The sequence below is a fragment of the Brassica rapa genome, chromosome A05 (genome assembly GCF_000309985.2).
Source record: "Brassica rapa cultivar Chiifu-401-42 chromosome A05, CAAS_Brap_v3.01, whole genome shotgun sequence".
NCBI classification, from domain to species: Eukaryota; Viridiplantae; Streptophyta; class Magnoliopsida; order Brassicales; family Brassicaceae; genus Brassica; species Brassica rapa.
In genome coordinates, this window is record NC_024799.2 from 27,985,214 (window position 1) to 27,999,011 (window position 13,798).

The window sequence follows — 13,798 nt, forward strand, 5'->3', positions numbered from 1 at the left end:
TTAGTTGAGATAGAATATTCATAAATAAATCGTATATTGTTGGCTATTATACAAAAAACTGACTACATTATCACTTGTCACTCGCGCCCAGAAATTAAATTAATAGTTGTACATCTAAAAGAATACTTAGAATTCATGATGATGAGTCAGAATGAAAAACACCAGAATCAATCATATATCTAGAGATAATACATCTTCAATCATCATTTGAGCTTGTCTGCCAAGATCTTCACTGAAAGCTATATCATGGTATCTTGTATTGAATTTTTGCACTTCTTTTTTTGGGAATCCATGTAAATCTATTCTTGGTTAGTAGATCAACAAAACATAATAAAAATTAGAGGCAGAACCAATGTCAAATATAAACATATGCAGATGAGAACGCATAAACTACATATAGAATTTAGACTCTAACTTGCATGAGACTATGGGGAAAAAATTATATACATTAAAAGCAGTCCTGCAATAGAAAAATGCTGCACTTTTAATTTTAAGAAGTAAGAGTAGAAAATAAGAAGTTAACTTTTTCCCCCAGAGTTGGTATCAACAACGAACTCAGACTGTTGTATTAAGATGTTACCTTAGGTGCTCGAAATAGGATCCTCTCGAACACCATAGACTTATCGCGTGGCACCAGCCCATTGAGGAATCCAAGCTTTACTTGCTTTGTTGGATCAATAGGCTACTCATGTTGAAAAGGACAGCTTATAAGGCTATTTGCAGAAACACACAACTTGGAAAAGTAAAACAGTTGCATATCTCGTACTTCCTGCAGCAAAGGAGCCTCAAGGATGTCTATGGGCTAAAGCAAGAAGATCACCAGCCTAAAAAACTCACAACAGACACATGAATGCATGAGATATATATCTGACGCTTTAAGATAAGAGTTTAAATACGCAATTCATGGAAAGTCATGTACATTCATTAAAATTGTGCTGGCCAAAGATCATTTATAATAGTATATTTTAAGTAACTACAAAACTGTCAAATTAGTTATGAACCAAATGAGGACTCTCTGTCATATTACCTTGTCAAGAAGGAGCTTGTACTCCACAAGTTCATTGTAAGAGCGCTGCAGCTTGTCATTAACAACATTGGTTTCGGAAAGTTCAGCTTCTAGCTCGCCAAGCGTGACCTGAAAAGGCAAAAGAAGGAAATCAGTATAGCGATGAAGAAATAGGAAGCAATGGCCATGCCAGAATTTAAAAAAAAAAAACAAAAAAGAAGCAGTATCTGGGTTCACCTCAACATCAGCCAAATCCTTCTTATCTTCTTTGTCTATGAACTCTTTGAAAGAACTCCAACCTTTAATATTTAGTCGTAAGAAACATATCTTTCGTGCCATCCCTCCACATCCTTTTATCTTCATACATATCAACAATGAGTTATGAGAAATGTCCAATAAACCTAAGATATAATTTCTTTCAACATACAAAATTATAACTTGTATCTCACCTTCTTGTCAAGTTCTTTTCTCTTGCGAGACTGATTGTTCTGGCTAGCAGCTCCTGCTGCAATTAAGACCTCGGAAGCATCAAAGGTAACTGAATCTCTGGCCACAAAACAGATAAGATAGACACTCAGTAAAAGAGAGACCACGCTACTACATTACATCAAGAGAAGCAGTAGAAGGGAAGAAAGAACTGAGCAGGATGGCGTTGGGCTTACAAATAGCCCAGAGATTGACCTTGTGATCTTCCCCACCAGTGACCAGGATGATTTCCTTCCGATCTTTAGACAGTTGACAGCAGCAGAATGTGCCACAAACTCCTCTTCGTATCACACACAAAGTCAAAGCCGAGGCTAAGCAAATGCAATTAGATGAGGAGATGCTAGTCAAAATTCAGTTTGACTGATAAGTCCTAAATTCATACAAACACAGGTCTCCAGAGGTTTTAAATTAGTCCACTGGTAAGAAAAAAACAAAAGAAAAAAAACAGATCTTCCTAATAATAGAAGCAGCAGATCCAGCACAACAATTGTGTAGTAATCCATGAGCAAAGACAGGAAAAATAGAATTCCGAGAAAACTTGGAAATAAAGAAACTTTCTGAGAGAAAATAAAGATATCTTGCTTGTAGGCTTGCTTAGAAGTCACGGAGGAAACGAAACTACGCTGAGATGAAGTTAGGAGGTACCAATCTTGCTTGGAGGCTCGGTTTTAACGCTTTTCAGATTAGAGATGGAGTTAGAAGGTACCAATCTTGTAATAGTAGTCTCACTTCCGCCTTACTTCTGCTCATCAACAATCACAGAATCAAACTGATCGCTTCAAGAGGGCTGAATTAGAAGGAAGAGTCAATGCCCTGGCGGCGGTGGAGAGATATCTAAACCGACTCCAGTAACGGCTAGTGCTTGAAAATACGACTTATGGACCTCAGGCGTCGCTGACTCCGATGAAGGAATAGAAGAGACGACTTCCATATTTTTTGATTAATCTGATTTAGGGTTTCCATTCATGTGCGTTTTGGGGTAACTGAACTTTAAGCCCAGATCTAAACCAAACTTTAAGCCCAAACCCAAAAATAAAATGTTCTGATTGGTTGAATATTTTTGATGATGTGGCATAGCTAGATTTTGAGGAAATTCCCCTTTTAGTATTGTGATTTATAGAATAATTTTTATTATTATTTTGTCTGACGCATAAATAATGTGCTAATTCTAAGTTTTATATTGTAGATTATATGTACACACAACAAGAGGTTCTCACTTCTGAGGTTTTTGTTCACATATATACATTAATATTTAATAAGAGCACATTCTTTTTCTTTTAATGCTAAAACAAGAACACATTTCTTGTAACATGTATTTGTTGTATTTTTCTTAAGAGTGGTGGAAACTCTGTTAATATATTTTGGAAGTTTTTAGATTTGTTGTTTTTAAATAAACATTGTAATATGATGCATACACGTATGGTACAAAGAATATATCATCAACCGAATGGTTAATTAACATGACCACGAGGTGATTAAGTAGTAAACCGGAATTGTCAATCGAAAATTGTCGCCCTAAATACAAAACCGTGTTTCTTTCATCAAGTTGCCTCCTTAATTATCCCATGCTTCTCCAAATGTTGTAGGTCTAGAATATGTATTTACACGTGTTAGAATTCTATTGGTTGCATGGAGATCGAATATTGGGTTACCCCAAAACTGTTGCAATCTTTCTTTTTTTCTTTGGTCTTTGGCGGCACTTCTAACTGAAATAACTGTCTCTTTTCCTTCTCATTGCCACCGATCTACGTTCCTAGACCTTCTTTTAAAACTAGATAGTGTTTCAATTGATTTGAGTTCTTACTTTTTCCATTTTCTCATTTATAAGTATATCTCAGTTTCATTTATAAGTATATCTCAGTTTCATTTTCTATATAATTAGCTCATCAGCTTCATATATACATCATAGTTTATACATGGCTCGCACTAAAAATAAGTCAAATTTATAGGTCGATCCACCATTATAATCTATCTAGATTCCACGTATGAGACCCGACTCATATAATATAAACAAAACGAATTAAGAAGACCAAAAAGCATTTATGAAATATATGATCATGTGGGTCCATCAGTTGTGAACATGTGAAAAAATCCTTGGAAGCTATTGATGGGCCAACCCTGGAGAATCACTTCTCAGCCTTTCTCATCATCGTCGTAACCTTTTTCTTTCCTTATTCCAATTCCATATTCTCTTTCTATGTATCGTCATATATATACATGTATCTTAAACCTATCTACATGTATATACAAATACAATGTGTACATACCCCATCTTGAAACATTTCCCTAACATGAATCCATCTTTAGGTTCTTTACTTCTTTCTTCATGGCGTTCACACACATCTCTATAAAACTATATTATCTCTATAAAACTATTTAGCCTTCTATTGAGATAGGGTGTATATACTAATGATACATACTGTATATAGATCGTAACACAAAAACAGAACGAGGAAGTCATATAAAATGAAATAATGTGAAATGAATTGAATGTATTTGGTATACATGGGGTAGGAGACAGTTGTCAAGATCCAAAGTTCAAATACCTGTGCAAACACTATACTCTAAAGTCTAAACCGGACTGGGTCTGAATGTCTGATTCTCCTTGTTTGTATGTGTGTACATCCCAACGTTGTCTCTTCATTTAACGTGTAGAACGTTTTCAAAATATATTGATAATAATCAGGTCAGTTAATATGGGCCATGCTCACAGTTCAAATGCAGGCATGCAGCACAGGGGCTAGCCGGCTAGCATTATTTTCAACAATTTTGTTTAAACTTTAGGACTCTTATTAAGCTTACAAAACAGGGCCCAACTATTGCAATTTAATAAATCTACTAAAAACAGGTTGAAAAAAGCTTTTTGGGCTAGCAAAAGGGCCATAAAGCTTAATTGGGCTCAGGGGCTCCATTGTCATTTCAGAAAGTTAAAGCGATCACGTGATATCAAGCGCAGTGCGCCCGTTAGCGTCATCTTCACTCTCAAGGCTAAGATGAGCTGAAACAATGTCCGAGATCTTACAAAAATGGAAACTTAAAAAAGAAAAAAAAAAGAAAGAAGAAGAAACCTACGGTTGTTCTGTTCCTTTCAATTTCACCAAGCTTTCATCTTTGCCTTCAATTCTATTTTCAATTTTCGATTGAATCCCTTCACCAAACCTAACTCGTCGTAGCCCCCCCTCCCTATCTTTTTTTAATTACAGAAAGAAAAAAAAATGAAATTCGTTTGTTAATCTAAAAGATCTAATAATAATCTTTAGATGTGTCTGAAACCTTCGATCGAAGAAGACAGATGCTAGGAGCGATCCACTTCGGAGTATTAGCAGCGTGTTTCGTCCTCTTCGTCCCCATGGCTATGGCAGGCTGGCACCTCAGCAGGCACAAGATGCTCTTCTTCAGCGGCGCTCTCTTCATCTCCCTCGCCGTCTGCGTCCACCTCACCCCTTACTTCCCCTCCGTCTCCGACATCGTCGCCTCCGTCTCCTCCGTCGTCGTCTACGATCACCGCGTCTCCTGCATCAACGAGGTGAACCAGATCGTCTGGGACGTTAAGCCAAGACCTAGAAACAGCAACAACGGTTCTTCGAAGCTTGATTACTTCGAGAAGAATTGGGATTGGGTGAGATCGAGGAAAGTTCTGAGCTGCGAGTTTCAGAAGTTGGATAAGCTCGATGTCTCCGAGCTCTTGAACGGATCTTGGATAGTCATCGCTGGGGACTCTCAGGCGAGGTTCGTGGCGTTGTCGTTATTGGGCCTGGTGTTGGGCTCGGGGTCTGAAGCTATGGGCTCGGTTAGAGAGGAGCTTTTCAAGAGGCATAGTGATTACAGTATTATGGTTAAAGAGATTGGGATGAAGGTGGAGTTTGTCTGGGCTCCTTACGAGAAAGATCTTGATGATCTTGTCGTGTCGTACAAGAAGAAGAACAAGTATCCCGACGTTGTGATTATGGGGAGTGGGTTATGGCATATGCTCCACGTCAACAACGCGTCAGACTTTGGTTCTCAGCTTAAGGAGCTGAGGAGTCATGTTGAGTTGTTAGTCCCCGTGAGGACCAAGGGGGAAGAAGGAGGAGGAGGATCGGTTTCGGGGAGGTCTATGCATATGTTTTGGATAGGGATGCCGGTTTTGATCAACGGGATGTTGAATACTGATGAGAAGAAGGAGAAGATGAGTGATACGGTGTGGCATGAGTACGATAGGTCGTTAGGGGAGAGTAAGATCTTGCGGCAGATGGGCGGGCCGCTTGTTTTGCTTGATGTTCAGTCTTTTACTTGGAACTGTGGACCGCAGTGTACGCTCGATGGGATGCATTATGACTCTGCGGTGTATGATGCTGCGGTTCATGTCATGCTCAACGCCTTGCTTATTGAATCTCATCAAACTTTATGAGAGATTGATTACAGGTTTTTTTTTTCATTTCTTTTTATTTTTATGTTTGGAGTTTTATTTGTAGAGTTTTAAAGAGAAATGGGATGTTCATAGGAGTTTTTTTTACAACACACGGTGATCCTTTTGGTCTAAATGATCTAAGTGAACTTTACATTCTTGGTTATTGGTTTTAATATCTTTCGACTTTGAATTATATAATGCATTCTTTTCATTAGTAATGTAAACAACAAATAGATACAGTAGTGATGTTTTTGTAATCACCAAAATACATAAGACTTGCCATCAAAAATTTCTCACTAGTAACAAAAAGAATCACGAGATATAACGGTGTGTGTGTCTTACGGAGTCTCGAATTGTTTGCCTTCAAAGGTTTGTCCGTAATCCCAGTTTCTTGGAGCGACGTTGTAAGCTGTCACGGTTGATTTGTCGCTAGAAGTTACTTCAAACGAGAGAGCTTGGTTCTTGAGATCGGCGTTGATGTGCCAGTTCTGTCCCCAGTTACGACCCATTGGTAACCACCCGGTTCTCGAACCTTTGATCTTCACAGCGGATATATCACCGGATCCGGCAACATTGGTGATCAGAACCGAAATGAAAATGCCTCCACCGTCTACTGTAAACCTAATGCTCCCTTCCTTTCTACAGTTTATCCTGTTTCGGTAAAACCAATGGTTATAAGATCTGTATAGTCACAAAACACTCCACAAACCAATGAATCATAGTAGCATAAACCGAAAAAAATCAGTGATGGCTTGGTTCCTAGAAGCAATCAGTTTCAGTCCTTTCATTGATTCTTTTTTTTTTCTTCTTTTTTGGTCAAATTCTACCATTGATTCTTATTCTACTTTCTCTCATGGTTAATATACTCCTGCACTCCATAACCTAATGTTCCTATACATAACACATACTACAATACGCCATTAATCCAAACCACATTTCTATACCATAGTTGAATCTTGTTACACACTAGTCTCATCTGTTTACTTAAAGTAGAAACGATCAGCGGCAGGGGTAATACAGTAATTTTCAAATTCAGGAGACCATGTAGGGCAAACTCAGCTCATATAAAGCACAGAGATGTCTAATAAATAAACGGAGCTGGGACAGAGACTAATGAAATGTTAGCATTGGCCTCCAAAATGTTTTTGAATTTTTTTATAGGTGGGATAATGCTTTTAATTATGAATTTTTTTTTAACTAAAATTCCTAATAAATGTTTATAAATTCCTAAAATCTCAAATCCGAATATAAAAAACAAAATCAAAAGCATCTCATCATAGCTTGAATGAATTGTTTAAAAAAATTCAAATTAAAAAAGAGGCCAAAAAGACAGAACTGCGTGTTCCGACAACCGCAAAAGCATCACTAAAGAAACGCGAATAAAGTTTGAGGATTTCGAGGAAACGCACCTGCGATACTGCACGGGCATGTTCCCCGCTTTCCAAATAGCGATCTTCTCAAACGCTTCGATCGGCAACACGAAATGTTTGTTCGGTGGGTTACAATGACCACCACCGTCGGGATCAAACCCGTAATTAGGAGCGCAGAAGTTCGTAGCGGTGACGATGATCGAAGTTCCAGGGATACACCAACGGAGATCATCGACACATCTGAGCTCGAAACAAGCGCCACAGATCTGACCACGCTCAAACAGAGTCTCGCTCAGACCAACCGTCGCCATACCGTATCCAGATTTGACGAGATCTCCGTATCCACACGCACCGCCTACCAAGTCTCTAGGATTCGTGGCGGCGTAGTAGGTGGCTCGAGCTGGACGCCATTCGGAGACGGAGGAGGAAGATGGAGATGAGGTTGAGGATGAGTAGTGGGAAGTCGCCGGAGGAGATAGTGCGGCGAGGAGGAGAAGGAGGAGAAACAGTTGCATCTCCGGCGAGAGTGTTTGAGGAGAAAGTGCGAAGTGTGATTAGTTTTGTTTTCCTTTTGCGTGTTGTCTTTACTCTTTTAGTGGAAAACATTTTCGTTTTACTGGTTTGTCGGTTTCTTGAAATGACTATATTACCCTCAATCTAAAGAAAAAACTAAGCTCAAATCACATCCAGATGTGGACATGTTTGAAGTTAACAGTTTATCGGTCAACTAGATCTTTCAAGTTGTGTCGGAACAAAACTTTTATTTATTTATTTTTTATGTACTAATTAAATATTACCCTTTCTGAACTGAAGTAAAATTTTCTAGAATTTTCATATTTATTAAAATATAACAAATATTTACAATTTATTTTTAATACACTTTCCAATAATTATTCACCATAATCAATTTAAATATTCATAATTAATGTTTTTCAAAAGTATACAAAAGTATCTTTAAAAAAATAATTTTGTGGAACAAAAATAAACTCTAAAAAATCTTACTTTCAGAAACGGAATATTAATCTATGAGCCATTTTTTTTCAGTTCGAAAATAGTTATACATACATGAACTTTAGGATTAACATTTTTACTATATATGTTTATATTCATAACATACCAACATTGTGCAGTTTTATTCTTTTCTTTTCATAATCTTCATTCAGTACAAGCGGCTTTGATAGTGGCTTCCAAGTGTCGTCTCTCATGGATAATATAATGTCCACCATCAGGAACTGCATGGAACTTTTCCCATGGCAGCTTAAAATTTGTCTGTATATAGAGTAAAAGATATCGTGAAATTTGTTTGCATTCATCGAGTCCACACCATATATGAACCGACCCTTTGTTACAAACCCCTACGATAATATTAAGATTTTGGTATATGTTTTATATACTGAAGTCTATAATCTTTGGTGTTGTTTTAAAATTTCTAACCGTATTCTACATTTTTATTAATGTATTTTAAGATTTTTTCATGGTATAAGAGAATCGTTATAATTTTTATCAATTAATTTAATAAAACTTCGTAATACTCCTTAAATCGATGGAATAACAACTATAAAATCACTATTTGCTTGAAAAACGGAGACAACAAAGGCTTCAAACATCTTTGAACATCATCATACGCTAGTAGATGATGCAACTACGCATTAAAACAACATTGTCGTATTTTTTGAAATTTTCTCAAAATCTATGTGTTAACCCCTACAAAAATATTGAGTTTTTGGTAAATGTTTTATATACTTAAGCTTATAATCTATAGTATTGTTTTAAAATTTATAACCACATTCTAAATTTGTAGTAAGGTATTTTAAGCTCTTTTTCATGGTATAAGGGAATCATTATAATTTTATTATCAATTAATTTTGTAAAACTTTATAATACTCCCTAAATCGATGGAATAACCGCTATAAAATCACTATTATGTTGAAAAACGGAGACAACAAAGGCTTCAAACGTCTTTAAACATCATTATATGTTACTGGAGGATGCAGCTATGCATTAAAAAAATATTGTCTTATTTTTTGAAATTTTCTCAAAATCTATGTCTTAACCCCTACGAAAATATTAAGGTTTTGGTAAATGTTTTATATACCGAAGCCTATAATCTTTAGTGTTGTTTTAAAATTTCTAACCACATTCTAAATTTTTATTAAAGTATTTTAAGCTGTTTTTCATTGTATAAGGGAATCGTTATAATTTTTTTTCTAAATTAATTCAGTAAAACATACTAGATCCTCCATAAATCTATGGAATAACCACTATAAAATCACTATTTGTTTGAAAAACAGAGACAATAAAGGCTTCAAACCTCTTTGAACATCATCATACGATAGTGGAGGATGAAACTATGTATTAAAACAATATTGTCGTATTTTTTTGATAACCCCCTACGAAAATATTGAGTTTTTGGTAAATGTTTTATATACTGAAGAAACCTATAATCTTTAGTGTTGTTTAAAATTTTCTAACCACATTCTATATTTTTATTAACTTATTTTAAAATTTTTGCATGGTATAAGGGAATCGTTTTAATTTTTTATCAGTTAATTTGGTAAAACTTCATAACACTCCTTAAATCGATGGAATAACCACTATAAAATCACTATTTTGTTGAAAAACGGAGACAACAAAGGCTCCAAACCTCTTTGAACATCATCATACGTTACTAGAGGATGCAACTATCCATTAAAACAACATTGTCGTATTTTTTGAAATTTTCTCAAAATCTATGTGCTAACCCCTACAAAAATATTGAGTTTTTGGTAAATGTTTTATATACTGAAACCTATAATCTTTAGCGTTGTTTTAAAATTTCTAACCACATTCTACATTTGTATTAATGTATTTTAAGCTCTTTTCATGGTATAAGGGAAATCATTATAACTTTTTTTATCAATTACTTTATTAAAACTTCATAATGCTCCCTAAATCGATGGAATAACCGCTATAAAATCACTATTTGCTTTTAAAACGGAGACAACAAAGGCTCCAATCCTCTTTCAACATCATCATACATCAGTGGAGGATGCAACTATGCATTAAAACAATATTGTCGTATTTTTTGAAATTTTTTCAAAATCTATGTGTTAACCCCTACGAAAATATTGAGTTTTTGGTAAATGTTTTATATACTGAAGCCTATAATCTTTAGTGTTGTTATAAAATTTCTAACCACATTATACATTTGTATTAATGTATTTTAAGCTCTTTTCATGGTATAAGGGAATCGTTATAACTTTTTTATCAATTATTTTAGTAAAACTTCATAATACTCCCTAAATCGATGGAAAAACCACTATAAAATCACTATTTTGTTAAAAAACGGAGACAACAAAGGCTCCAAACCTCTTTGAACATCATCATATGTTACTAGAGGATGCAACTATGCATTAAAACAATATTGTTGTATTTTTTGAAATTTTGTCAAAATCTATGTGTTAACCCCTACGAAAATATTGAGTTTTTGGTAAATGTTTTATATACTGAAGCCTATAATCTTTAGTGTTGTTTTAAAATTTCTAACCAAATTCCACATTTGTATTAATGTATTTTAAGCTTATTTCATGGTATAAGAGAATCGTTATAACTTTTTTATCAATTACTTTAGTAAAACTTCATAATACTCCTTAAATCGATGGAATAACCGCTATAAAATCACTATTGCTTTAAAAACGGAGACAACAAAGGCTCCAAACTTTTTTGAACATCATCATACGTTACTAGAGGATGCAACTATGCATTAAAAAATATTGTCGTATTTTTTGAAATTTTCTCAAAATCTGTGTGCTAACCCCTACGAAAATATTGAGTTTTTGGTAAATATTTATATACTGAAGCCTATAATCTTTAGTGTTGTTTTAAAATCTCTAACCACATTCTACATTTGTATTAATATATTTTGAACTCTTTTCATGGTATAAGGGAATCGTTATAACTTTTTTATCAATTACTTTAGTAAAACTTCATAATACTCCCTAAATCGATGGAATAACCACTATAAAATCACTATTTTGTTGAAAAACGGAGACAACAAAGGCTCCAAACCTCTTTGAACATTATCATACGTTACTAGAGGATGCAACTATTAAAACAAAATTGTCGTATTTTTTGAAATTTTTTCAAAATCTATGTGTTAACCCCTACGAAAATATTGAGTTTTTGGTAAATGTTTTATATACTGAAGCCTATAATCTTGAGTGTTGTTTTAAAATTTCTAACCACATTCTACATTTGTATTAATGTATTTTAAGCTCTTTTCATGGTATAAGGGAATCGTTATAACTTTTTTATCAATTACTTTAGTAAAACTTCATAATACTCCCTAAATCGATGGAATAACCACTATAAAATCACTATTTTGTTGAAAAACGGAGACAACAAAGGCTCCAAACCTCTTTGAACATTATCATACGTTACTAGAGGATGCAACTATTAAAACAAAATTGTCGTATTTTTTGAAATTTTTTCAAAATCTATGTGTTAACCCCTACGAAAATATTGAGTTTTTGGTAATTGTTTTATATACTGAAGCCTATAATCTTGAGTGTTGTTTTAAAATTTCTAACCACATTCTACATTTGTATTAATGTATTTTAAGCTCTTTTCATGGTATAAGGGAATCGTTATAACTTTTTTATCAATTACTTTAGTAAAACTTCATAATACTCCCTAAATCGATGGAATAACCGCTATAAAATCACTATTTTGTTGAAAAACGGAGACAACAAAGGCTCCAAACCTCTTTGAACATTATCATACGTTACTAGAGGATGCAACTATTAAAACAAAATTGTCGTATTTTTTGAAATTTTTTCAAAATCTATGTGTTAACCCCTACGAAAATATTGAGTTTTTGGTAATTGTTTTATATACTGAAGCCTATAATCTTGAGTGTTGTTTTAAAATTTCTAACCACATTCTACATTTGTATTAATGTATTTTAAGCTCTTTTCATGGTATAAGGGAATCGTTATAACTTTTTTATCAATTACTTTAGTAAAACTTCATAATACTCCCTAAATCTATGGAATAACCACTATAAAATCACTATTTTGTTGAAAAACGGAGACAACAAAAGCTCCAAACCTCTTTGAACATTATCATACGTTACTAGAGGATGCAACTATGCATTAAAAAAATATTGTCGTATTTTTTGAAATTTTCTCAAAATCTATGTGCTAACCCCTACGAAAATATTGAGTTTTTTGTAAATGTTTTATATACTGAAGCCTATAATCTTTAGTGTTGTTTTAAAATTTCTAACTACATTCTACATTTGTATTAATATATTTTAAGCTCTTTTCATGGTATAAGGGAATCGTTATAACTTTTTTATCAATTACTTTAGTAAAACTTCATAATACTCCCTAAATCGATGGAATAACCGCTATAAAATCACTATTTGCTTTTAAAACGGAGACAACAAAGGCTCCAAACCTTTTTGAACATCATCATACGTTACTAGAGGATGCAACTATGCATTAAAAAATATTGTCGTATTTTTTGAAATTTTCTCAAAATATATGTGCTAACCCCTACGAAAATATTAAGTTTTTGGTAAATGTTTTATATACTGAAGTCTATAATCTTTAGTGTTGTTTTAAAATTTCTAACCACATTCTACATTTGTATTAATATATTTTAAGCTCTTTTCATGGTATAAGGGAATCGTTATAACTTTTTTATCAATTACTTTAGTAAAACTTCATAATACTCCCTAAATCGATGGAATAACCACTATAAAATCACTATTTTGTTGAAAAACGGAGACAACAAAGGCTCCAAACCTCTTTGAACATCATCATATGTTACTAGAGGATGCAACTATGCATTAAAACAATATTGTCGTATTTTTTGAAATTTTCTCAAAATCTATGTTTAAACCCCTACGAAAATATTGAGTTTTTGGTAAATGTTTTATATACTGAAGCCTATAATCTTTAGTGTTGTTTTAAAATTTCTAACCACATTCTACATTTGTATTAATGTATTTTAAGCTCTTTTCATGGTATAAGGGAATCGTTATAACTTTTTTATCAATTACTTTAGTAAAACTTCATAATACTCCCTAAATCAATGGAATAACCACTATAAAATCACTATTTTGTTGAAAAACGGAGACAACAAAGGCTCCAAACCTCTTTGAACATTATCATACGTTACTAGAGGATGCAACTATGCATTAAAAAAATATTGTCGTATTTTTTGAAATTTTCTCAAAATCTATGTGCTAACCCCTACGAAAATATTGAGTTTTTTGTAAATGTTTTATATACTGAAGCCTATAATCTTTAGTGTTGTTTTAAAATTTCTAACTACATTCTACATTTGTATTAATGTATTTTAAGCTCTTTTCATGGTATAAGGGAATCGTTATAACTTTTTTATCAATTACTTTAGTAAAACTTCATAATACTCCTTAAATCGATGGAATAACCACTATAAAATCACTATTTGCTTTTAAAACGGAGACAACAAAGGCTCCAAACCTTTTTGAACATCATCATACGTTACTAGAGGATGCAACTATGCATTAAAAAATAT

General features: G+C 33.8%; 2 protein-coding genes and 1 long non-coding RNA gene across 3 annotated transcripts; 1 reads left to right on the plus strand and 2 right to left on the minus strand.

Moving 5' to 3' along the window:
- The first annotated feature begins 2,719 nt into the window (after nucleotides 1-2,719).
- Nucleotides 2,720-6,037, plus strand: LOC103855141. Its single transcript, XM_009132097.3, has one exon. It carries the CDS (start codon nucleotides 4,785-4,787, stop codon nucleotides 5,880-5,882), a length of 1,098 nt encoding a protein of 365 aa, XP_009130345.1. The 5' UTR covers nucleotides 2,720-4,784; the 3' UTR covers nucleotides 5,883-6,037.
- A 35-nt stretch (nucleotides 6,038-6,072) lies between these two features.
- LOC103855142 (expansin-A13) lies at nucleotides 6,073-8,389 on the minus strand. The gene is made up of 2 exons (XM_009132099.3): nucleotides 7,292-8,389; nucleotides 6,073-6,533 (listed from the first exon to the last, which is right to left on the minus strand). Exons 1-2 carry the CDS (start codon nucleotides 7,765-7,767, stop codon nucleotides 6,221-6,223), a joined length of 789 nt encoding a protein of 262 aa, XP_009130347.1. The 5' UTR covers nucleotides 7,768-8,389; the 3' UTR covers nucleotides 6,073-6,220.
- Nucleotides 8,390-11,439: 3,050 nt separating this feature from the next.
- LOC117134223 lies at nucleotides 11,440-12,587 on the minus strand. The gene is made up of 2 exons (XR_004458427.1): nucleotides 12,341-12,587; nucleotides 11,440-11,993 (listed from the first exon to the last, which is right to left on the minus strand). It is a non-coding gene; the product is annotated as an uncharacterized LOC117134223 (long non-coding RNA).
- Between the last annotated feature and the right edge of the window lie 1,211 nt (nucleotides 12,588-13,798).

What these genes read in the sequence shown, in the direction of transcription:
- LOC103855141 (XM_009132097.3), top strand. Translation starts at nt 4,785, where the DNA reads ATGCTAGGAGCGATCCACTTCGGAGTATTAGCAGCGTGTTTCGTCCTC.
- LOC103855142 (XM_009132099.3), bottom strand. Translation starts at nt 7,767, where the DNA reads ATGCAACTGTTTCTCCTCCTTCTCCTCCTCGCCGCACTATCTCCTCCG. An exon ending in ATGCCCGTGCAGTATCGCAG is followed by an intron (nt 6,534 to 7,291) that starts GTGCGTTTCCTC and finishes TTACCGAAACAG; the next exon opens with GATAAACTGTAGAAAGGAAG.